Genomic DNA, 27,019 nt, shown 5'->3' on the forward strand with positions numbered 1-27,019 from the left:
CATGGAAGAGCGAGTTACATTTTGAGGAAGATGTTTCTCATGACTTAAGCACAATCCAAACCCCAGATCTCATCCGACCCATATTTAGTATTGTTCTATGGCTAAACATTTCTATTGAAATTTTGCATATACTGTACAGAGACACAGGTGTTTTAGTAACTGTCAGCAAATACATTTTTAGAATGGCCAATGGCCTAGCTGTTTTCTTTCAGGGCTAAATTCTTGAAGAACAATGGCACGAAAGTCTGTCAGCCACCTCCCCTCTGATGACTTAAAAGCTACTTATGTGTGCGTGTGAGTGTTGGGGGGGGGGGTGCAGTAAACTTACGTAAAGCTTCTTAAGAAAAGCTTCAGAATAGTCAGACTAAAATATCACCCAATTCCACTCCCTCTTTGGAAGAAATATCCTACTACTGAACAATAGCCAGGATCTGTATCTTAACAGGCTGGAGAGGGGTGAAATTGGGGACACTTTATGAAAAAATACTGTCCAATCGCATTGCTACATTACACCACCACCACATATTTGTTTAATATGGCTAATCAAGAAATGCTCTGGCAGTGTCTTAATGCTCTACAACCAAGTTTTTCTTTTGTTTCAACTACAGCTCTACATATTGGGAAGCCCATCCCAACTATATTTTTCAGTATCTATGGATGAAAGTAATGTGAATCAAGAAAAAAAATATTGTTTTGAATGAAAACAGAAAAATAGCTATGGCAGAGAAACCATGTAATATGTGCATTGGAATGTCAGAAACACTGTTTAATAAAAACTCTGCAGTACAATGCACACTTCAAACCATTTCTAACTATGAGAATAATGATGCCACTAAACTGCAATTTTTAATCTATTTTTGCAGCCACACTGACAAGAAGAAAAAAGTTCCAGTGTAAGAACTAAAAATTTCATTACAGCAACAATTTTCTATTGCATGTTTAAAATGCATTTTTAAAAACAAATAGTGCATGCTGGCTTCACTTTAATCTCCTGAAATATGCACTTATGATGGGAAGCCCTGGGGCTACAGATCCATCTATGATGTTTATTAACAAAATATAATCCCAGTACGTTTCCCCAGGGGACAGTATTTAGTTCCAAAAGATTGTCAACCCTGTACTCTAACACACTTGAATTAGGTGTTTGTGTACACTAAATCCATTTATTTTAAATTTATTTTGTCTACATTTAGTGAAATAAAAACATCGCCCTGTACAATCCACCATCAGCAGTGAGTACAACAGCAAAAATTATTATACAGTTTATACACACTAAAATCTTTTCCTTTTTCCTATAAAGAAACCAGAACAAACCTAATCAATATAGAGTTTAATTTAGAAGAACTCAAATTACAGAAGGGAAAGCCAAAATTATTACGGTCTTTTCTGAGCCCCCAGAAGTTCCTGATTCATGTTGTTGGAACAGTGAGTGCAGCTGGAAGAGTGAAACATGCTCAAGTTGTCTTCTTGGGTCATCAAAAGATTACCAAATATTTAAATTAAACATGGCTAGTTAAAGAAACATTTGAAGCAGAGCAATATAACTGGGAATTCTGCCTTCCCAGTTGTGGTTTCTTTTAAACCCAACTTATACAATGCGCGAAGTGCTAAGCAACACTACAGAAACACATTTACATCAACACTGAAGATCTGGGGAAATGAAATTCCAACAATTTTATTTTTTTAAGTGAGCTGTGTTTTCTAAATTTGTTTTTATTTTTCTGTTTTCATACAGTATTGAAAACAAACGCGGCACATTCACATTTTCTCGAAGAATTGTAAGGATGATCTCTACAGGGATAACGTTGAAAAGCCTGAAGCTCAATCAATTGATGTTGAAAACTCTCAAAAGGAGTAAAAGGCTTGATCTGAATGGTCTAGAACATGTATTGTAATTTAATAGAAGAGATGGTCGTCTTAATATTAATGATTTAAAAGAACTTCCCAGTTCATGCGAAGAGTATAGTCCAAGAATAAATCAAATTTTCTGAACGCATTTTATGCTACGTAAGTGTATACTTTGCGATCCTCAGGTGTTCGTGCCAAATATTCTCTCTCAATAAGTCCTTCAATACGTTTTTTAATAACAACTGGACTTGGTAAGAATCGGGCCTTCAGCTGCTGAGTTACCTAGAACATAAGATCAAAACCAATATGAGATCACAGGGCAAGTAAGATCATCAAGTATCCTAACTGACCGAAGTAATCAGAAAAATATATTTAGACAGGGCTGGCTACACCCATGAAGCATAAGAAGCAGTCTGCAAACGTCTTAACAGTTTTTTTACCCCCCATCAGTTGCCTGCTCATTTTTTTGGGTACAGTTCAAAGTATTGACACTCTACAGAGGCATGGTCACAACCTGAGAATCACCTCAATTTCACAGGCCTAAGGGAGTTCAAGAATGGAAGATCCATACTGGTCCTGAAGCTGTCAGAACTTAGGAGTTAAGAGTAGCAGGACTCATTCTCCCTTTGCTAAGAGCTCAAATCTCTCAAATCTGGACCCAACAGTCAGTAACAAGATCAAAGCAGAAAATAATTAAAGTACAGGTTTTTTTGTTGCCAACTGTTATTTAAAGGAATTTGATAACATCAGAATAGCACTAAGAGGAAGAAAAATTAGATACACCCATGAGTACATCCTAAACTGAAGGGTGAGGATTTAGATGTCTTCAGATACAAAGGGAGAAAAGAAAAAAGGATGGATTAAACACAGCATCTCTCAAAAGCCTTTCAGAATCATGTTAATGAGAGCTGTGTAACTTTCATGAATTAACAGGAAAAGCAAAAAGAATTCCCCAGCCCATATCAAAATTATGTACAAGTATACCTCTGCTACTAGCACATTGTGTTGCATCTTCTTTCTAGATTTCATTATCCGAACTATAGCAGCTTCTATCTCATGTTTTCTGTCATCATCTACTTTCTGCCTTGTTTCTTTCCTTTCTGGATCAGATTCTCCTTGTTTGGCAGCAACTTAAAGAAAAGAAAGAGAATGTAAAGTATGTTAGCAAAATTAAAATTTATTTCATTGTGTAAGTGTTCGCTTCACTATTTATTTCATCTAGACATCAAGTTATATTTTCCTGAGTTTTGACATTCTCAAACTTGGGGTTTTTTTCTGTGAAAAGCAGCCACAAGAACATATTAACACTTTCTGGCATATTTTGATAGCAACTGACAAGGTAACAATCTGTTATTTAATTACTGCTATGTTAAAATTTCAACAGTACTCAAATCTGCTTACAGGCACCACCAACCCCCATGCTCCCATTAAATATTCTTCTCTTTAATATATCAAATAATCCATTAATTAAAATAGAAAAAGGATTGAAGATTTACTTTACAAACTAGTTAGATACTTTAAAAGTTCATCAGTCAGAAGAAACAGTCCAACTTTATCCTCCCCAACTCAATTATATCTTTGTATTCTGTTCTCCTCTTCTATTTATGTTATTTCTGCCCTTATGTCTAGCTTTTCTTACCCTTTCACCCAAGCATCATTATAATCAAGCCCTCCTCCCACACTGCTATACCACTTTTCCCTCTGCCCTTCTTCACACAAAAGCCCCAAATATTTATCAGTTTTAAAGAGATACACATAAGAAGTCTACATAAGACACAAACATAGCACCGCAAGTATCAAATTTGCTCTAAACCCATCTTGAATCCCAAATCATATTCCCCTTTCACTGACATTTGTAGAGTGGAAATGAAAAAGCAGAATTCCACTAAAGCTCAAATAGTTGTTACAGAGTTGACTTTAATTATACCAGAGAAGTGCCTTGGGCCCTAATCAGAGAATTCTCAACATCCTCATTTGGCTGCTGCGCTCCTGCTCACCAGAAAAATTCTCCAGACATGGCAAATGTGTTGACATCACAGCACTCTGCATGCACATGAAGACAGTCTAGCTATGGCTTATGCAGAGGGATAACATGCAATGTAATGTATGTAGGTACTACTGGGTTTTACAGGCTTACATCCCTGGACATAGCGTGCTGCACAGAAGCCCAACAAGTTATATTATGTGCAACAAACAGCATGTGAATTACCGATGTTGCACTTAAAATACACAGCATCACTGACAATGTTTTATATACAAAGATCTGCAAAGTCAGAAAATATGTTTAGATGTACTAAAACTAAGAACTAATCTACCAAAACACTCTATGAAGTATATCTACAGCAATGCTAACAACTCAGAAATTATTTCCAGAGAGCTTTCTAGACAAAAAGGTACCAACTTTACTTATGTATAACAAACCAGCACTTTGATGAGCTAATGCAGTGCTATTGTACCTTCTCTTATTTGCTAAACCCAAATCATTGCCCAAAACCATTATAGCTACCTGGCACTTGGAAATGGCTGTTGTATCATGGGCTAAAAATATCACTCAATTTCAAAGCAGTAAAGCAACTTATGAGGCAATTTTCTTATTTCTGAATCAATCAGTAGCATATTTTTAATTTTGCTATTTAATTTCAATTTTATTTCTCTTTCAACATTTCCTTTTAAGAGATAATTACAAATTTTGTAAAGTAAAAGGCTTAACTATGACTTCCACACTTTTCTTAATATTTAATTTTCATTTTGATGCAACCAATCATCATCATCATAAAAAAAAAATATTACTCTCTTCCTTTTACTTGTATGAACATCAACCCTGCAAAAGATAATTTGACATCTTAAGGCAGTTTTGGGACTGCAAGACAGTAGACTATAAAGCTCACTTACCCGTCTGAATCTTGACTCTGTGTAGTTTAGATGTGAACTGATCATTCACTGTAAATATATGTCCATTTTCTATTTCTTTTGATTTAGGCTCTTTTGTAAGAACACGTTGTGTTGGTTTGCCACATGCAAGGGATTGTAGGGCTCTAACCAGTTCTCTTTCGGGGATATCGGTCTCTTGTTGAATTTCCTAAAGAAAAATATCTTCATTATCGTGTTTTGCAAACAACAGCACTGATTGCTTAAAATGCCCACCTTCAAGCATGCAAAATCATACTACTATGACAGTTGTGAGGCTTGAAAGTTTAGAATTCATTCAGTAGCAAAGTCGCAATATGTACTATTGAAAATGATCCACCTGGGTTAATGCACAGACAGTGAATTCTGTCAAGTAAATAGTCACCATGAGCTGAAATAGCAGAATGAATAACCAGCTGTTTCATTTCACTATAATTTTTGACAAGGCTGAAAGGATTTGTTCACTGCCTCCAACAATTGCTGAACAGAGTGAAACCAAACCTTCTAAGTAACTCGGCGATGGCAAACATCCATAATGTTCCTGAGCCTTCCTGACAAAGAACTGTGTAAATGCTTTTGCATTCAGCAGCACCGTTGAAAATAGGATCTTTACAAACGGAAGCAAACAAGGTCTAGTTTCACCATAACACAGAAATACTCTACATTAATTACACCTCCTTTGTGAATAACCTGGAACAATTTGTTTACAGCCCAGATGCCCTTGGCTAGGACTTCTCCAGGTAAAACAGAAAAAAACCCCCAGTGCAGCAAATTTATGAACTTTGAAGAAGAATGTTTGTAAAAACATGTACATAACTTGTTGCACCTCTTGTCAGTATTCTGAAGAGTTCAGCTGAGAGCTGTATGTTAGGTAAGTCACCAGTGATCACGAGTTAGTAAGCAAATTATACTGGAATGCAAAATGATGCCTTAAGTGCTCTAGGAGTAGGCCAACTACTACTGCTTCCTCAAACCTAACTTGTTTATTAAACTCCCATTCATTAGAAGTTCATTTTAGCCTTATCTCTATTTTCTTCCTGTTTCTAATTTGAGGAAACTGCAGACTTCTCTGATTTCACATTCCCATTCAGACTCTTGAGGGACCTCTAGCAGCTAACAATTAAACTACCAAATAGAAAAAATAAACCTCACAGACATGTAACTGTCCACAAGAGCTGTTGCTTTCCCAGCTTCCCCACCTTCGGTTCCAAGAGCAGCATCAAGCTCTTCCACTGTCCCCATAAATTGCTAATGCTCACGGCACACAAGTCAAACTGATGACCTCCAGGCTAAAAGCCGCAGTTACAACTCCCAGTGACCAAAATGCTATGTAAAGACCTATAAAAAACGTGTTAAAAGTACTGTAAACAGAAAAATCTAACTTCAGAGTACAACAAAGTTCTATTAAATGATGTTATTTCTTGAGTGTACTCAAGTTTCTTAAAATCAATCCAGAAAAAAAAAAATGCCTCTCTTCTGTGGTTATGCAGTACTGAAAACATGCAATAAAAATAATATGCATATACTGGCCTTTACTTGGACTCTGTCATTAATTACAGCACATCTTGTATACATCTCACTACCAGGTCTCTGTGATGGCAAAGCTCATACAGAATATGCCTACTTTTCAACTATAGACCCAACATTACATGTACCATGTTTTCTTTATGTGAAATCATGTTTTTGACATGAATTCAAATTCATTTGAATGAGGTAAATTAAAAAAAAAAAAAAATCAATCAGTAAGTCTAAAATTAAAAAATTTCAGAATTTTTGATACTGCTTATGGATGATTAGGAAATAATAACATGTTCTTAAGAGTACTGTTAGCATAATGCATTCAGAAATATTCATATAATTTGAAATAAGTGACATGAATCCAGATATTTTAACTACTTGCCAGTATCAAAATGCCTCTTCCCAAGCAGCTCACAGAAAGACTATTTCTTCATTTGTTGCTTTATTTAAAACACAATTGCCACCTTCATGCATTTTTTCCAGATCTGGCACAAAGTAATATTAAAAAAAAACCCAAAACACTATAATCCTTTACATGGTCACAAAAAAAAGGTCTTACTGAAATGGATTGATCAGCATAAATTTAACAAACCAAAGGAAGGTGACACTTAGATTTTAGGACTTAGGTAAATGTAGCCTTGAGGCTACAAACCAAATCCAGGTTATTAATGATGTAATGCCTGTGACATGCAAGCTCCCAAATTTTGATTTTTGATGAACACCTAAAATTAATGCTTTCAAAACTAAGTCAATTCTACAAGGAAACAGATACACTCTGCTTTTGATGAAAGTGAAACAAAGAGCTAAAATGGAATTCTTTTTTTTTTTTGATGCTAAACAGCCTTATACTAACAACTATGTATTTCTGTGTTGATTTTACTTCTCTCTGTAGCATTCCAATTCAGCCACTAATGTATGCAAACCATTTGGGTTTCAGAATTTATAAGCTAGCATTAAAATAAGAACCACAGAAAGAATTGCACTGCAGTATGCTGCCTCAGAAGGCTGCAAAAACCTCAAGTTGGATAAAAAAAGTGTAGCTATGAATGTAAATGGGGATAACAGATGTTCCTATGCTCTCTTTTTCCCTCAGTCTGTAGCATATAATTTTTCTAAACATATTTTTATATAGATATTTGATGCAACAGTGAAAAATGTATTTTTTTTCCCCCATCTCCATAAATGCCTTATTTTAAAGGCCACACTAGTCATGAACAAGAACAGTACTGATTACACAATCTCAGTTCTAAAAATATTACCAGGTGAGCTCTATCTGGAGGCTACAAGAGAGAATTCTAGGCATGGAACTGCCTCTGTCCAGTTCTAAGCAGGAAGAAAGTTTATTAGAAGGAAAATGTGCAGAAGGAAAAACATCACGTCATTTTGTTGAAATGACAAAAACAGGAAGAAAATATTTTTATTTTTATTTACAGACCAACTTGTGTATCTTCCAAAGCAGAGATCAGCAAAAGAGAAAACAGGTAAGCCAGTTTTAAGTTCTAATCTCTCATTTTTGTGGAATTATTCAACAACTTCTACTACAGTCACATTTCTATTTGTTTGTTAAACCTAAAGAATGAACAAAAAATTTTCCCCTTATTTTTGATGTCATCATTAAAAAATTGTGCATTTCACCTTTTAAAATACTGACAGGTACTGTAAACTAACAGACAAGTATGTTGAGTATTAGATGAGGCTTGATTAGAAGAAATTGAATTCTTTAAAAAGAATAGCATTCTTTGAAGGCTTGCATGAAGATCCTTCCTCTTAGATTCAAATAGCATTAACCTAGACCCATATGGCCACCAGTTCTTTTGCATATATAAATAAAACACTGCTGCATAGGAATACAATAAATTCATACATTTTTGTGAAGGAATTTTGCTACGCAATAATCCTTTAGGTTTCTGTAGCATCTTATGCATAATGTTTGTATCATCATTATCCCATTTTTCTCTCAATCACATGGCTTAATGGCTGTTAGGATTACTGTGAGGATCTTGTCAAGTTTGCAATTAATAATCACACTGAATGCAAAACAAAACAGCAAAGTCTGTTCAACTGTGAAGGCACCTTCAAATTAATCTGTTCAGCTGTGAATCTGCAGAAACACTTGTATATCAAAGTTTTATGCTTACACAAGCACACACCACAAGTCATCTCATACTATGTTGCAGTAAAAGCACTAATTTGATATGACAGAGAAATAACATTTGCCCAACACTCAGCAATTAATCATGGTATTCAATAATCAATGAACAAAGATAAAATTCGTTCTGCTTTTAAGTTTTCATAAGCTTTCCTGGCCGGAGTTAAAGACAACTCCCACGTGCTTCACCAAAGAAACCAAAACAAACAAATACGCCTTCTTAATGTTTTAGTTACAGTGGGACACAAAGTAAGAGTTTAAGAACTCCCAAACCAGAAACAAAAAACATACACAACCTAAAAGCACATGGACACATTTCTCTATCATCTGGTCTTAGTAAAATAAACTATAATTAGAGCACCTATTAAAAATTGTATTTTTCACTGCTCTACCAAGTATTATTTATTCATATATGGGTGAGGCTCTACTACTCATAAAGCCTACAATTTTGTGGAATCAGGTAGCCACCAGCCCGATTTCAACACCAACTTCAAGAAAAAATGAGCTATTAAGTCCCATCCCCACCCCCCACTTTTCTGCAGAGAAAGTACTCAAAGCTCCTGAATAGATTTCACAACACACAGGACTTTCTGTGCTCCAAAATAATCTTTTTTTGAACTATGAGTAATTTATTAAGAGCCTCTTATCAAACCCTGGCTTTCTTAATCCCAACTGAGACCGTTTCAAAGAAACATTCTTTATTAACAGGCTAGAAGTATGCCAAATAAGCTGAAAACAAAGTCCAAATAAAAAGACAAATGATTACTCTGCATAGCACAGTCAAAAGTAGATAAGAAAACCCAGAAAACCACTCCATTTCAAACTGCACCCATACTGCTTTTCAAGGCTGCCAATGCTCTCTCAAACATATAAAATGAAACTATTAATTGACATTAACAATACAATGCTCAAACCTCACAGCACAGGATCCTCCTCCACTCCCAAAGGCTTCTTCACTGTTGTCTATTAGCTGCCCACTTCAACCTTTCCCAGCAATGCCCCTCTAGTCTCCTTGTTAAGAATCTATCTGGCCCTTCTTCATTGTCCTTTCTGGCTCACCAGCTCAGAGAAGGGATGAAAGTTCTTTGATTCATCCTACAGCTCACTCCCACCTGCCAATTTAAGCACTTCAGTGTTTAAGAAGCCAGGATACAAACCCGTCTCCACCCTTTGGCTTCAAAATCCAGTTTCTCAAAGATAAAATGAGCAAATAGAGCCACCTGCTGCATTCCAACTTCAGCTTTTCTATAGCTCTATGGCCTAGGAATAACCACACTCGCAGCTCTCCAACATTTCTGAAAACTTCTGTTCCCAAATAATTTCCTCTCCTAGGATTACTTCCCAGGTGTATTGCTAATGATCTGCTCACTGTATTTATTGGCCTGATCCACACTCACATAGGATGAGAAGCACCTGATCTTCAAAGGTCTATTCAACAGGACAAGAAAGTGCCTAAAACAGTTACTTAAAATCAAGTGAGAAAACCATAATGCTTACCTCAAATGTATATTTTTCTCTGTTGTTAAAGAGCATTAATATCGTCATTTGGAAAGTGGAGACTTGCAATATGTGCTTCCGTGTATTTGAGCCAGTTACTTGGGCACCTCCTACACCAACCTCTGAGCCATCTTCCTATTTTAAAATTACAAAGCTACTATTAGATTACCCTCCACTGCAAAATATTTTACCTTGGTAAAATGAAAGTTAGTTGATTAAATAATTACCTAGGAGATCACTCTACAGAAGTGATAGCATAGCATACGCCTGGTGGCATAAACAGAATGTCTCTCCAGTAACTGTCTTAAAATCACAGGGTGACTGAGGTTGGAGGCACCGCTGTAGGTCCCACGGTCCAGCCACCACTTAAAGCCAGGCCATCTAGAGCAGGATGCTCAGGACTGTGTCCAGTCAAATACTGAGCATCTCCAAGGACGGATGCTCCACCACCTCTCTGGCCCCTGTTCCACTACTTGCCCATCCTCCAGTTTTCTTACTCTTATCTTTAAAATTAATCAAAATATTTATCCTACAGTAATATAATTTTAACATCCTCACAAATGCACATTATTAATACTTAGTGTTATAAAAATTTTGTTTTCATTTTGTATTGCCTTCTATGTTCCCAAGCATCATGCCATTAGTACCTCTAGCTTAGCATTTTAGAACCGGTCTAAATCACTAACAAATTATTTTCTTGTATAAATAAATATTAAGCATTGTACTTCTATAAACTCTACTAAGATTCTCATGTTTGAAAAAAATGTTGTCTACTTTGCTAGCACTCTGCATACAAAAAGCAGGCTAAACTTGGCTTAACAACACTTTTTCACATTAACAAAAATTACTCTAAAGAGAAACAAGTTTCATTTCACTTTTGACTGATTCACAGTCAAAAAACCCCAAAATACTCAAACCACTGAGGTCCCTTCAAGATCAAAATTACTACTTTTCTGTGAGGTAACAAAGAGATGGTGCTGAGTGATACATTCAAATTAGATTTAGAGGGGGGGGGGAAAGTCAAAAACAAAACTGCTACAAAGGAAGACTCAGACTATAAAACTGATTGAAGGCATCTTTTTCTTATTCTTATATTATCAATGGGTAAGCTTTTATTTTACAAGATTCTGAAATTGTTATAAATGTGTCTCTTAAAAAGTAAGGAAATCCACAATATTTTCATAATCTTGATACTTTACCTTTTTAACAGGCCCATAGAAAGTGGCATTGAGATCTGCAGAACCCATGTGATGCTGGAGTGTCAGCTGTCGCCCACTGTGTTTGGCTAAATAAAATCTGTAATGTAATTAAATTGAAAACTTAGTTCACGTTTTGTATTTAAGAGGAAATTGCTTTTAACAGTTACCTAGACTTCTCATAGCCACTAAGGACACTCTCAAGAAATTTCTAACTTTTGCATTTTCAAAACATTAACTCTTACTAGAATTCTACTTAAAAGCTCCCAAAACCTCAAGCCTCATAATGTGACCATTGCATTCTCTAGTTTTCACATGAACTGAAGAAGAGCAGTATGCTAGCATATCTTTAACTCTAATGGCAAAATATACCTCTAAGTTAAGTTCAGAAAGTTTCTTCTTAAAACCTCTACCTAAAAATCTGTTTTAATACATACCTTCTAAATATTTCAAAAGCATGTCTGGGAGCTGGAGGGATGTTGCACTTTGGTGTGGCTGACTGAGTAGGCCAGTAACCTGTTGTGAGGACCCGCACTGTAAGATCAACACCACCTAATGAGACCTAAGGACAATTGGAAGAAAACATCCACTATTTTAAAACAAGACCATGTTTTACCATTTTTCTGTATCAGTGTAGAAAGTACAGAATTTTCACAGATTAAGAAAAAAAAATAGAAATGTATCTATGAACTTTATTTTTTACAAAGCCAGACAAATGAATTCATCACTATCAGAGTAGATCGTACAGCAAAAATCCTCTACATTTTTCCCCTCTGGCGTTTAAGAGTGTACAAAATTTAACAAAATAAATTCTTAACCAACAATGAAATGGCTGTGATCATAAACAGAAGTCATAATACATGTAACAATTCTTTCTAAACAGGTTTTTGACGACATACAGTAAATCCAGTTTTTGCTGAACATATCAGTTTCAAAATAACTTTATAAATTTACTCTCTGGAAGCAGAGAGTAAATACTGAATATCTAATATTAAACCATTGGGAGTCCTTTTCCTTACATTCTGGACTGCAATGTAAACAGTTACTCACTTTTACACACACAACCTAGCCACTTTCCCTAAAGACAGCCATTACTATAAATATTCAGCACTGGTTAGGAAGCATTCTACAACTGAAGTGCTGATCTATAAAGTAGTTGTGTTAGTAGGTGATAAACATCTGGCTACCCATAAGGCATAATCCTCACTAGGATTATGTGAATATTATTCAATGTAAAACTGACTGCTTTCAGCTCTAGGAGGTATAACTAATACCTTCAAAGATTATTGGAAAAGATTATGGACATTATTGACAAGAAAAAACAAAGCATACCGTATCCAGCTCGTTACAAACCTACTACACAGAAATCGAGCACATTATATTTTAGAAGGTCAAAAACTGTCATATAAACTCAGAAAATTCCACCATTAAGTAGCAGAATAGCATTTCCATGCACTATGGAAGAGTTTTTGTATTGTGTGTGTTGAATGCCTGCGTGCATCAACAAACTTGTACCTAGGAAACTTCTGAAAAATCTAGACAGACTGGTGACAGGCTACTCATACAGAAATCCCTTTGACTGAATTTCATTAAGGTTTAAGAGGAACAATTTGCAAAAGTATTTAAAGACCCATATAAAGGTTGTTCAGTAACCAACATTACTGCCGTGTTTCTAATTTCATATCACCAATGTCATAAGGCTCACAAGAGAAATTCAAACAGCCATTCAGACACAGAAAACTAGTTAATCTGTGAATCACCTAATTCAAAAGTTTTCTCCCTCCAGCCAAAGTGTACGGAAGGGCCATCAATGCAGACGAAAAGGTACAGAAAGTATCTTTATCTGGAACTGAAACATCTTAGTTCAGATGGCAACTGTTTCCCAAATTTTTTTGGTCTTAGCCAGACCAGAACAGACCATTTATTTAGAATGCGTGACAACACACATTATACAGAACACTGAGCAGTTTGTGACTTGAAAAAGTTTTGGAAGCACTTTATTTTACAAATGTCTTTTCAGCATAAAATGGTATAAACTAACGGAAAGTGCCTTGAAGTGATCCAATCTTTACAAACTCCAACAAAGTTTCAGGATCACAGTTGTAGAAATTACTCATTATCTATTAGCTTGGACTTTCCCTAGCGCTGAGCTTTCCACTTACTGATAGCAAACCAATCATCTACACAATCCTTGGCACTACCTGTATCTCAGGATACAGGATCCAGCAGGAGACTTTGCAGGTAGGATTATTTAGAGAAGAACAGATGCCTCACTCTTCTAGGAGGCATTATATGTATTCAAGGTACACAAATTGTTTAAAAAGGCATAGAATGGACTATTTCATATAAAACGCAGCATCACCAGCAAGTTAACAGTAACACAAAACCCCAGAAGTCTTCCTGTCTGTATTTCCTCTCCAATATTATTGGCACCAGTAGAAACATATACATTCCTATCATAAATATGTACTCCAGAAATTTCATTAGAAGGCCATGATTAGGGTGACCAAAAGGCAACCATCAGGCAAACTACTGGTCCCTTGCCAAGAGAAAGATGAAGTTTCAAATAAGGCCTAACAGAATACCTGTTAACATTTTAAATTCAACTTACTAGCTGCACATAGCTAAAAAGAAGATAGACATCATTTATTAACTCACTTAATTTAAAACTGTCGTGTAAACTACATGAATCTTTAACACAGGCCCTCCCCCATGTACAAGTCCCACATGATACCTAAAAAATGGGAGCGCTCTAACAAATTTTTCTTTAAGTCAGTATTTCAAGCATTTTAGAAGGAAAACATGATTAGCCTCTAAAGAAAAAAAAAAAGCAGTAGTAAAGCTGCCTGTCCACAAACACCTTTATATCTATCCATATCCTCTACAACTTGTTCTGAAACCACTTTGAGAACATCCCGTTCTTTCACTCATGATGAATCACAGTATGATGATGAGGAAGATTTCAGCTCACTGCTTCAAGACAGCAAAGACTTCATTCAGATCACCTTGCACAACCAGGGACAATGGACACAGTAAATCCACAAACATATTCCTGGCATTCAGATCTCTGAAACTGATTCAAACATGCTTGATATACAGACTTACTTACCTGCAGACAGGGAACTATCTGGTTCTTTATTATACATTATTAAGTGCTACTGAGTATTAGTATAGGAAAAAAAGTGTTTAGAGCAATCAAACTGATATCTCGAAATACAAGTGATCTCTCCATTATGCAATATTCCAGAGGTCCACTTTTACAACAAGGTGTAACACTTCCTGATAGAACAATTAAGTCCACATTTGGCAATTTGAATAAAATGGCAGTTCTGCTTTTAGTAAAGGCATTAACTGTGTCTGAGAAGTTAAACATGAGATGGTATGTTTCTCAAATACCTGCAGTATGCAATATTTTTCTTGCTGTTAGCATAAAATACAGGTCACAGTGAAGATTCCTTTTAAAGAATGAGAAGGGAAGACTTTGCTGGTGACATGGCGTTTTGGAAATGCACACGAGAGTGGGCCACCGGCCCCAGGAGCCAAGCTGGGCTTGGCGGGAGGGGGGCGGGCACAGCTGGGCAGGGTGGCCGGGGCAGGGGAGGCAGGCACAGCTGGGCACAGCTGGGCGGGGTGGCGGGGCAGGGGCAGCAGGCACAGCTGGGCACAGCTGGGCGGGGGGCACAGCCGGGGAGGGCACAGCGGCGGCCGCCCGCCCCCTGCCGGCCGCAAGCAGGAAGAGCCGCTCGGCAGCGAGCCTGAGCCCTTTCAGAAGAATGCGGGTACAGTAGAAGTTGGAACAGGATTTTATGGAACGAAACTGGCACTACTCAAGCTGTGGATCAAGCTTCGAACTGACTTTTGTATTTCGGGAAATACTACCAAAGCTTGTAAGATAGGAAACACAATAAAAGTAATATAATTTTAGCATGCTAACAAAATCCTTCTTTCCACGTGCATATTCTAACAAATCAAAAACCACGAGCCTTGATAAAGGTCTAGGGTTTGTACTGAAGTAAAAGGACAAGCACACAGTCCCCCAACGCTCTTACCCCGGTCGCCTGAAGATGCTGCCTGAACTCATCCATCGTTGTGTTTGAGATGCTCATGTCCCTGAACATTCCTTCCAGTTTAGACGTGAACTGACATCCACATTCAGTCTAAAAACACACAAAATAACTTGTTGTGCCAGCGCTACGAAAACAGAGCCTCTGATACGTGAGCTGCAAGACTAAGAGTTAGTTTATAAATCTCATAAAAATGATATTTCTTTACATCTGATTCCTGGGATTCCCACTTGCATTATCTTCAGAACTTAGAAAAGTTTCATATTTCATATAAGGATCTAACACTACACATATCAAAACTCACTTTCCTTCTCTTTTCTCCATTATTGTATTTCTGATTTCTGTTTAGCTTCTTAACTCATCTTAAAAATCTATGAAAGCTTATGAGACCAAGGCATACACTTTCACCTGCTTTTTAGCATGATACTGTAAAGGGAAATAAACTTTACTTGTATCAGAAAAAAAATCTTGTTGTCCTAAGAGTACGTAATTTTAAACACTTGCTGCAGATTACCAAGCAAGATTAACAGACCTTTTGAGAATCAGGGACATATGCATATCTAGATACATGGGCACAAACACATGCATTTCAGTTGCACATACAGGACTTTGTGCCTATTTCTAACATGTACTTTGACACATATGGTAAAGGCAAGCATGTTAGCTTCAGCATCTTAATCACTGTGCAAATCTGTAAGAAAAGAGGGCAGTTCCAGTCCACTGATTCATCTTGCAAATGTATGCCCCGTGCCTTCTAAATCACTAGGCTAGAGAAGTGGAGAGGTAATTAATACACATAGGTTGAAGAAATCTGATGCAAACAGGCTTCACTCATAGAATACAAAGGTCAAAAATGAGGATCAGTAAAGTTTGATCTTAGGATCAAACCACTCTGGTTTGGAAGTTCCCTAGCCATTTATCATGCCACTGAGGAAGAAGCTGCATAAGAACTTGCTTCAAGGACTGTTCACCTTTCTTCTCCATCTCTTGGCCTATTTAATCAGTAAAATGAACCAACTAGGAAAACGTGTTTCCAGACACTGATACGAAGACCTTTTTTTTCAATCTATCTCAACCACTTAATCAAAAAAAGGAGTTGAACATTATCACCAGTCTGCAGATGGAGGCAACTAAAGAACAACAATGCATGCAATAAAAAAATTCTACTGTGAATAACAGAAAATGTAGGATAAAACACAGTCTTGTCTTCAAATCCAGTCACTAGATAACAGGAGTTGTCCTCTTATTTGCAAAATCTTAACAAATTTTCAAAAAAATTCTTTTGTTTTCTAGATCACTCTCTCATCGTAGGTGCTTTCCAGTATTTCCTTCCTTTTATTTCCAAGAAATTATTCAAAAAAGCCTTTCATATTTTCTGTTGGGGATTTAAAATCAAATCTGTATTTAACAGCGATCAAGATGTATGTTATCTATACATCCCTTACATAAAAACAGAAGAAACCATATTTATGGAAAAAAAAAAGTATGCAGATACTGTCTTACCTTTAATTTAGAGATCATATTTTTCTCAGAGTCATCTGAAACACTCTTGTTTGTGAGAAGTCTTCTGGCCAAGTGCTGCTTGTAATAGCGTTCAAAAACATCCTTCTCTTGCATAAACCTAAATAAAACCATTGCCTTATCCAATATAGTTTCTACTTCTTGCTCTGTTAGCTGTAAAAGAAATAATTTACTGGTTTTAACCTTCCAGCACAAGTGTCTTATACAACCTAAATACTTAAAACTATTTCACAGCAAGCATATGGTCTAACAGTAGCCTTTAAAGAAGCCAACAAAACCGGTCCAACATGTGAATGATAGAGCCAAATGAACAGCGCACAAACTTAATAGAGCAGAGAAAGAAACAGATCTAAAATGGAAGGAAAAGCAATCATGAGGGAGACAGGAGACAATGGATGGGTAGAATGCCTGGATAAATATAGTGAAAGTTCCTGGATAAGTTTTTAAGTATTAAAAAAAAAAAAGCATAGATGGAAACCAGTATTAGAAGTATGAAATGTTAGCTTGGAATGAAAGCTTTTAAAAATGTTAAGACTTGTTTTGCAAAGCCTGTCTAGTGTCACAACAAGTGAAATGATTACTTATTTTATAAATAAATAGAATTTACTATTCAATTTTCAAAGTATAAGATGCATGCAATAATATTCAGCTTTATTCAGAGCCACTGAAACCTCAGCTGAACCATCCTGTCCAGTTCCGGGTGCTGTACCTCAAAAAATTTCATAAAAGAAGCTATGAGGTAAGACTGAAGAAACAGCTGTACTTAAGCTAGAAGAGACAGATATGGTAATAGTCCTCTGATATGTAAAAGCAGTATTAATAAGAGGCAAAGACAAACTGTTTAGCCTACCCAAGTGAGTTAATTTTCAAAAGAAATTATTGGATATTGAGAATAACTGCCAAACTATAAATATATTTAAGGAGCTGATATTTAAGGTTTCAAGAGAAGGGAGCTGCAGAATCTACTACAACCTAATTTTTTTGAGGGGGTATCTGCCAGAAGTAATCCAGGTATACTGCTTCAGAGATGGGGGACAAGCCACACAACATCTTGATCTCCTTGTGCCTTATATTTCTCTAAATTTATATCTAAAGTGTTATGAGCTCAGATGTGTTATATATACTTCTTTTTTTTTTAAGGCAGTATTGCCATTTATCTTAAGATAAAAATAATTCTCAGAAAAGTAGCTTAGTTTAATTTCATCCAGGTTTTTACAGCAAAGAACATGACCTTTTCATTTAGTTTATACTTACTCCCTTGACTCCCTTTTTCAGCTTATCATCAATAAATAATGAGAGGTACTCTGGAGACCTAGAGTTGAGGTTGAGGAAGTACTCAAAGTCACCCGCAATAGTCTGCTTGAAGAGTCGATCATTATTGAAAGATTCTTGAAGAAAACGGTCAAACCTACTCTTCAAATCCAGCAAACCCTTTTAAAAAAAGCAAAAACATTTTCACTGATTTGAAGTTGTAAGCTGTAAAACAGTAACAACAGATGAAGTCATAGAGAAGACCACATCTATAGTCAGAGATTCTGCAAAGCACTCTCTGAATTTGGCATTCTTAGAAAGTATCTGAAATTTCATTTCCTTTTTCAAATATGTATAGCTGCCATAGAACTCTTACAGAAGCAATTTACAGATAAACTGGCTAAAATATTGGTGTCAAATACTGGTGCAGTTTGCTGTAATAGGCTACTCGAAGATTAAGAAAGTTTTTTTAATCACCTTTGTTAAACAGGCTAATTTACTGTATTTTTAAATCCACAGCTTAAAGGAGGTATTTGTTGTACTTAAGCCTTTTCCATTTCAAATAACATTGACAAAGTCACTACTATAAATACAGGATATGGGAAAGATGAGGCTAAGCACCCATTAACTGCATCCCTAGAGCTACTAAACAAGTTTGAGGAGAAAACACACTGCAACAACAGGCCTAATCTTGTTAGGTTTTTTTCCCCCTCTAATTTCAATCCAGGGACACGTTCTGCATTATTTAGTTGCATGTTTCTAGCTATCTTTAAGAGTCACTGCAAACATATGAAAGTTGGATACAAGCAGTAGCTCTCCAGTTATCACAGTGTGAAGATCACAGGCCTGAACTGAACCACTTCGTCTGAGCTAAATCATCAGATTCTTAACATCATTTTTAAGGTTTGCACCATCTTCACCCAGAGTTAAAACAACTGAATGCAGGAGGGGAGAGCATCTTAAAATCACCTGATTACCTTGCTAAGTATTTATGATACGCACAGGGTTTAGACATAACTAAGACAGCACTTGGGGGCGGGGGGGCAGCAGAGAAAACGTCACTTGAGAGTTAAATTTAACATGGATAACGACTGGCCATAAAAACTGTTCAGGTTAAATGATCTTAAAGTCCTTGGTTTCTTAAGAAATTATTTATATGTGGTTACTTAAAGAAGCCATTCAAGAATTACTCAAAGTAGTAGTAATGTTTCTTAAGAACTCACCATCTCACTTAAAGGAATGGTCTTTAGACAGGCTAATTAATGCGTATTAGAAATTTTAAATTCAAAGTAAATCCCACTATCTCTCTGTTTACCAAGGTTAGCTTATGTCTCCTCTCCAGGAGTACACACCATCTGAACAACCTGGTGTTGAACAGGAGAAACTGTTAGTACCTTAAATTACAACAGCATTTCAACATCCTTTCAAATTATTTTAAGAAGTTTTAAATCCAATCCCCTGGCAATGCTTTTGCAATCATCTCGCCAATTACACTCAGGGTTTGGTGATGTCGTGTTTCAGAAGCAGTGCTGGCCTATGATGAATTTTTTTTCTTGGTGGTATGATGTAGCTTCCTTGTCTGTCTTCTTATTGCTCTTTAAGTCCTTGAAAGATTCAGATGAACAAGGCTGAGATGAGAAGAGTGAGGTGGTTCCTCAGTTCACAGGTATTTTTCTCTTTTTCCATTGTGTCAATGGAAGTGGAAGATAAATCTATTTGGGGGTTTAGTAGTAATCAAGTATCAATCCCTTCCCTAGGACATCTTCATGAGATGGTTGGGGTACATACTAATGGGCTGAGAGGATGAAGTCTGCCAAAAGACATGCAGTGTAAGTCTTCTTCAGCTTCATTACACTATTCATCTTTGTAGCAAGAAACATTGATAGCATCTTCACAATTAAGTTTTTAACTATTTCTCAGTTAAATTTTTAATGATACCCCTTTAGGTCCATCAGGATTTAAAAGGAGTGAAAATTACTTCAAAGTATTCCAGACACTTATTTTCCATGTTTGTTTTTTTTTTTTTAAAAATCATACCACCACAAAAAAACATAACAGCCCTTAATCATTAAACCTAAGAAATTTCAAAGGGCATTCTCTCTTCTTTTTAACAGTCCTTGGAGAGGCGATTCTTGTTCAAGCTTGGTAAGAAGTTTGCTTCAGCATTGCCAGAAAATTAATAATCCAATCAAAAATGTTTTTATACTCAAATGGCTTCTTCTAATAGTAACCAGTTCTAGCAAAGTTACTGATTTCAAACAAAACAGCAGAGATAATAGACATACAGCATTAAAAGTTTCTCCTAAAGACCAGACACAAGGACTTCAACTACACATTTAAACCCCCGCCCAAACTTAATGTTTAATGAATACACATTTTCACATTAAGTATAAAACATCTTCCAGCTATAAAAACATTTCCTTAAAGTTCAATGAAGTCTAAAGATTTTACGTGTAAATTTAAAACCATCTTCTCAGAGACAATGGGAGAGAAAAGATGACAAACACTCCTGAAGCATATTTTGTGACCTTGATAAATTAATGGTATACATCACTTCTTAGAGAGAGATGGAGAACAAGAAAGAACACTTATGTCTTTTAACATGCAGAAGTGTTCTGTTTCTCAGGGAGACGGAGAATGAAGCAAGTAATTTGTTATAATTTATAACACATTCACCTCTCAGTCATAGTTAATCTTGCCATGAAATACTGTCATGTGATTTTTGTCTCAATAAACATTGATAACTAACATTACATAAAATTCAACAAAACAGACGCTATAAAGCTATTTGCCAGCAGACATGCAACTCACTCTGGAGGCAAATATCATTTAGGATAATCCAAAAAGTTCCCAGCAGTTAGATAATTAGCCTCAATATGTTGCTGAATAAAAGCAGCTACCAAAAGAACAAAAACTGAGCACGTACTTTCCAAGCAACTTAGAAGAAGAGTTCTAAAAATGTCTGAAAATTCAGAAAATGTATATTTTAAACAAAATTATAAAGGTAGCTTGAATCAATATTAAGGTTTACCTTTTCAATCATGTAGTTAACTGCTACTCTGGGGAACGTGGGAAAGATGGAAGAAAAGAAAGTTAAAATATTTAACTACCTGAATGTAGTCAACCGGATTCTTTCCTTCTCCCTCTTCAGAAACTAGTGCTTTGCCTTGCTCTCTCAGGTATGAGCTCATGCACTCACACATTGTCTTCAGACCATTTGGCACACGGCTAAACAACTTGTACATGCAAGCAAGGTCTGGAAGCAGAATGAGGTATTATGCAGGACACCCTCTGTCTGTTATACTTCTGTAACTCATTCATCTCATAGCAAAAGACAACAGTAAAAGTTCAGCCACTTGCTGATTCCTACGCCAGCAAAAGTTGTTGCTTGTGCTGAAGGATAGTGCATTTAAAGCTTCAGTAAGATTATATTTTCAAGTGGTATTTAAGAATGTAGCTTCCAAGATTATCATCCCCAAAATCAAATACTGTATTAAAAGTTATAAGAAAAGTCTAAGTTAAAGCAAATAGGACAACACTAATGAGATGCTTGTCTCTGTATTAAAAGCAAAAAAATGTAAAAATTGGAGTTTAATTCATATTTGTCTTAAAGTCAGCCATATAATTTTACATTACTTTGTTTCATCCATCTAAAATCATGATAAGTGGCTTAGGTTAAACATGGCTTTCCAAAAAAGCAATCGATCCTTGCACATTTATGTGAAATCTTATCTTCACAATGCAGCAAGTATTTCCTCTCTAGTGTTTAACTAAATCAAACCAAGGCTCATAAAAGTTAAACTAATTCCTGTATCTTATGAATACCCTTCAATATCCTTGTACCCTCAGCCTGAAGGCTATCTTAACTGGATATTAAAGAAAAAATGTTAAGTATAGTATCATCACTTTCCTATTCAACACAGTAATTCTCTTTTCTTCCAGCTAAGAAATTTGTTCACTTTGTCACTCTGACTATCACCTAGTAACTGCGAAGCTGCTTTAACGAACAAAGGCCATTAATCTAAGCAGCAAGTCTGTTCCCCAATCTCACAGCTTTAGTGTGAGCATTGATTTCTAAATATAGATACTACAATCACTCTCTTCATTATGCTGCTTTAGAAACTTATGTTCTATTTCTTTCCATAGTAAATTTCACACAGTCATTCTGTCCTACATTAACCTCTATTAGGGAACCCAAATCAAGCCAAGCCCTTCTTTTTCAACTACTGCAATAAGCTGCTTCGTATCCTTTAGAAGGAGCCAACTTTCTTCTGCAACAAAGCCCTCTCCCGAAGAATTGGTCCTGCAATACTTCTATTAAGTAATTTACACTAGCACTTTTTAAACAACTGCCTGTGGACCAAAAAACTTCGATGCATTTTGACAGGTACATACTAGAGGAATGAAAGTAATAAAATGGCTTATGGAAAACAGGTAACAAAGACCACTACAATAGATTTGTACTTTTCTTAAGAGATACTGGGCTTACCAAAAAAGTACTTTTATCTGGTACTAAATAGACACGAGTTATATGTATGGGCTCTGTTTTAAGAGCCCTCTGAAAGTCTCTGAAGTAATATTCTCAGATGTTTGCAAAACAGAGCCACCGAAGTGTTTTTACAATTACACAGCAACACAAACATTAAGCTTGACTTATCCTATGTTTAAAAACAATAAGCAGTACTGTAAGCATTTCTGTCTCCCATATGATGCAGTCTTACCTTCTGTCTTCCCATTTTTCAGCATATGAACTAGCCCAGAGTTCTCCATTTCCACTATAGTTTTCATATGCTTGGAAATAAGCTCCCTCTCAACAACTTTCACAATTGGTTCTTCTGTTGATTTATCCAGACAATGCATCACCCGTTCTATTTCTTCATTAATTCTAGCTTCTACTTTCTTTATATATACAGAAGCACTGTTTTCAGCTAAAAATTTCTGACTTTCCATCTGTGATTAACACAAATTAGTACTTTAGAGCTTTTTTTCAAGGGGAAAAAGGAAACGTACGAGTTATTTCAGATCAGGATTTATACGCAAGTTCAAATCAAACCCAGCATGTCCAACAAATGAGATCATTATACCCCCACTATTTACATACATGCTTAATACAAAATAAAGGTTCTATAACACCAATTGTGTTACATACATAAGGGGGTACATGCAATATGAACATGGTATTTTTCATACTAAAACAACCTAAGCCAACCTAGTTTCCAGTCACCAACTAGAGTTTCAGCCACAGGTCCAAAGAAAACAGAAGGATGGGGAGAGGGAAGAGGCAAAAATTCCTTTCAAATATCAGTTTATGGCATATTTATGAGTTGTGAGGATCAACAGTTTTCACTATTCTGATTTGTGACAATGCTGAGCACATTATTCATGTCAAAGTGCTTTTATCCATAGTGGTCAGCATAGTCTTTTGGAAGAAAGATTTTTTTTTTTTTTTTATGGTGGAGCTAAGAAATAAAACTGAAATGAAAGTAATTATTTTTCTTAATTTTATGTAGCACCAATGAAAAACAGAATACAATTACTTTTAAATGGTTGTGCAACATATGCTTCTGAGTTTCAAAGAAGTTTGGAGATCAGAGGATATGACAGATAGTCGATACTGCGTAAGAATTGGGAGACTGACAAATTATGTTATCTAGATATCTTTTAACATGCTTTTACAATTTCTGTCAATTTCCAACAATAGATGAGCATGATTACACTCAACAACCATTCAACTGGCTTTTTTCCTGAAACTAATATCAGAAAAAAACTCAGGAAATATTTAAAATATGTTATTCAGTGGCTGGCCAACAACTGGATAGCCACTTGGATGCACTTAATTCCTTGACTCGGTTCATTTTATTACAAAAAACCCCTCACAAATGTAGAAACTATGAAGGAAACAAAGCTTCCTCAAAAGCAGTTTGACAGGTAGTCTCCCCTCTCCATTCCCAGCCTGAAACAGTCTGAACCTTTAGAACTGGTATTTCAAAAAGACTGTGACTGCAATGCAAGGATAGACTAAGTTGCATGAAATAGCCCAAAGCAGGCACAAGATTAGCATGATGATTACTTTACATGTTATTGGCACCCATAGCTCAAAACTACATTCAAATTATGGTAATGCTGTAAAATTTGTGTTACCTTTCCCACAAAGTTAGTGATTTCTTTTCTTATTTAACGGAGGTGGACACACTCATCAAATAAGCAGCAATTACTTAAAGTACCACCAATTCTCACAATTCCAAGCAGTTATAACAACGTTCCAAATATGATATGACAACATTGCTGTACCTGAAAAAATTCTGCAGACATCTCCAAAAACGGAGCCTCAAAGTCTTCTTCATAGACTGACCTTCCTTCAAGACCTAGAATCATTAACATCTGGCAAGCATTTCTTATTGCGCCTCTGCCAAAAAGTAAGTTTGTTAACAACTTGAGAAATCTACATGCTTGTAAGACAGAGTACACAGCAGAATAACAACTCAGAACATGGTATCAGCTTAAATAAAATATAGTAATAGAAAGTCCATCCTAAATCTGTTTGGTACACGACAGGTTTTCAAGACTACAGGAGCAAGATTGTTTGTTTTTGTTCTAAACTGAGGAACTGACAATGCTTATTAAATATTTTAAATACAGTGATAGGGAAGCAGGTCTCAAGTTCTACTAACTCAGAAAACTATTAAAAATATATTTCAACATACAAGAAAATAACCAAAAATACCACTTCAAAGGAAACTGCACAGGTAGGTTGGAATTGAGCAATTCAAAACAATTGCACAGATCGAAGTTGCTGTGCAAAGTTTGGGGTTTTTGGTTGGTTGTTTTTTTTTTTAAAAAAAAACCAAAAACAAAAGAAAAAAAACCACAAAATTAAAATCTATCAGCAAGTTCAGCATTTGGTTAGGCATAGAAACACATCAATAAAATGTGAAAACGAAAGAACTGCATCCAGGAAAAAATTCCACTTTCTGGCAGTAGGGGACAATACACACAGCTGTTGCCAGTGAGTATTTTTCTCTTCATAAATTGCATGTTGGGCAATCTCAGTCACAGAACTGCAGCCAAAGCAGCATGGAACTTACATATCTCCACACCCAACAGCTGCTCTGAAACTGGAGAAGCCCAAGAAAACTTGCAAATTTGAAGTTACTTCAGCTGCAGTATCTGCAAAGTGTGGCACAAAACTCCACATCTACTGAACTCGTCAAAGAACAGGAGGAACAGATTCAAAAGCTCAGAGATGCAACTAAACTACAAAGAAACAGATTAATCAAAACATGAGGAAGGGGAATCGAATTAAAAAAGAAAGCTTCAACAATAATGAAAAAAAAAATCAAGAAGTACAAGAAAATGAAACAATCTCTCAGTACAGAGGAAATACAGGGTAGCAGGAGGCAGAGAATTGTCAAAACTGTTTTATAACCAAATGCTCTGGCATAAGGAGGTAATGGAGAGATTTAACAGATGTTTTAATAAAAACCACAAGATAAATATTAAAATATATATTAACAAGCTTCCCCATTTACCATTATGCTAAACCTTAGTATACAAAGAAATATGTTATCCCGGATTATGAAGAAATTTATCTTGTGATCAGGAACACAGCCTTAAGTAATGATTTATTTGTGTACGTTCTTGCTTCACTCTTAAAAATTGACATGCGTTATTTACAACAAAATGCAGTCACTTACAAACATCTTACCTGTCTACAACTTCTCCTTTCCTTTCTCTTGCAATCATATCCAGCAGAGTTTGCCGCAGGTGATCCCTAATACAGCCATAGCGTACAACTTGATCTCGAAAAATAATCAAGCCCAAATTGTAGACATTCTCCACATTATTTTGTTGCACATACACACGGTCCTGCAATGAAGGCATACACAGCAATAAAATTTTAAATTCAGTACACACATGCTATTCAAAATTGCAAGAGATTGGTCATATTTCCACTGTGCAGAAATAATCAAATTAATCTTCTCTCCTTTCTTCATAAAAGGAGATCGTAAGTACCCTCAAAACCAGTCCCATCTTCCAAAACTTTCTTTACACAGCAACTCTACTTTGCTTAAGAGTGGAAGCATAGCATTTATGAATAAAGCATGCCAGAACAAATCTACAGCCTTGCCACTTAGTTGGGGGCAGGAGAATCTCCAAATAGTGACAAAATTCATGGCACGATCTGAAAGATGTTTTACTTACCTACTCAAACCCCTTCCATCTACCCCTCTTTGTTCGTTAAGAAAAATTAATTAATTTTTCCCCATCTCCCATGCATCCTCCTACCACTCCTTTTAGGCAGACAGTTCCCCCTCAATATTCAGTGAAATTTCCTTAAAATAGCATCATTACATGAACAGAAGAAAAAGTAAAGCCAAAATGAGAATAGTTACAATCAAAATATTTATGGATTGCTACTGCAAAATTGTACATAAGGACTTCTGGCAAATTACTTGTATGCTAATTATATGCCAGATTGCCACTTGATGACCAGAGGAAAGTAAAACACCAGATTCCACAATTCACAAGTGATTTCCCACTCACTCCCTTCAGACAGGCAGCACTTAATTTAAATGAAAAAACAAGATGGGAACAGGTCAGATACGCCTACTCTGTGGCCCATGAAGTGAGCTCAGTTCTGTCTCAAAGAAAAAAGTTTACTAATTGGGCTCATGAAGTCAGTTTAGCGACACATGTTGATCTAGGTCTTTGGAATGTGTTACTCTATTTTTTTTCCGTTATTTAAAGATAGGGTTATTTATTTCACTCCCTTATTTAGACACTTGCATCAAGGACAGAAATAAATGTGATTCTAAAGTAAGGCAAACTTAAAATACATTTTCAAAGAGATGAAAGACGAAATTAAAAAAAATAGTGTCTAATATACTATATAACTTGAGGAGAAAAGAACATATATATTATTTCCAAATAATATTCAGGCCTCTGAAGCACAGGCAGCAGGGTATCAAAATGGATTAAAGCCATGGCCATGACTCATCTGCATATGTTATGTTGTGGCAGTGCTAAACACTGCCATTATGAAATGAAATAGTAACTGCACTAGAAAC

At 36.0% G+C, this 27,019-nt stretch overlaps 1 protein-coding gene across 3 annotated transcripts in view; it reads right to left on the reverse strand.

Annotated features, from left to right (window-relative positions):
- Positions 1–1,651: 1,651 nt before the first annotated feature.
- CUL3 (cullin 3) overlaps positions 1,652–27,019 on the reverse strand; it is a 57,898-nt gene continuing 32,530 nt past the window's right edge. For all 3 annotated transcript variants that reach the window (XM_010568286.1, XM_010568285.1, XM_010568287.1), the window contains exons 4-16: positions 25,657–25,817; positions 24,243–24,357; positions 22,673–22,901; positions 21,062–21,207; positions 17,955–18,131; positions 16,683–16,853; positions 15,165–15,272; positions 11,553–11,677; positions 11,119–11,215; positions 9,920–10,054; positions 4,741–4,927; positions 2,833–2,978; positions 1,652–2,130 (exon numbers count right to left, since the gene is read on the reverse strand). In XM_010568286.1, the coding sequence (XP_010566588.1) occupies positions 1,999–2,130; positions 2,833–2,978; positions 4,741–4,927; positions 9,920–10,054; positions 11,119–11,215; positions 11,553–11,677; positions 15,165–15,272; positions 16,683–16,853; positions 17,955–18,131; positions 21,062–21,207; positions 22,673–22,901; positions 24,243–24,357; positions 25,657–25,817 (1,929 nt within the window). In that variant the 3' untranslated portion in view covers positions 1,652–1,998. The remainder of the gene's footprint in view (positions 2,131–2,832; positions 2,979–4,740; positions 4,928–9,919; positions 10,055–11,118; positions 11,216–11,552; positions 11,678–15,164; positions 15,273–16,682; positions 16,854–17,954; positions 18,132–21,061; positions 21,208–22,672; positions 22,902–24,242; positions 24,358–25,656; positions 25,818–27,019) is intronic.

The sequence above is a fragment of the Haliaeetus leucocephalus genome, unplaced genomic scaffold, assembly GCF_000737465.1.
Source record: "Haliaeetus leucocephalus isolate CR32 unplaced genomic scaffold, Haliaeetus_leucocephalus-4.0 Scaffold240, whole genome shotgun sequence".
Lineage (NCBI taxonomy): Eukaryota > Metazoa > Chordata > Aves > Accipitriformes > Accipitridae > Haliaeetus > Haliaeetus leucocephalus.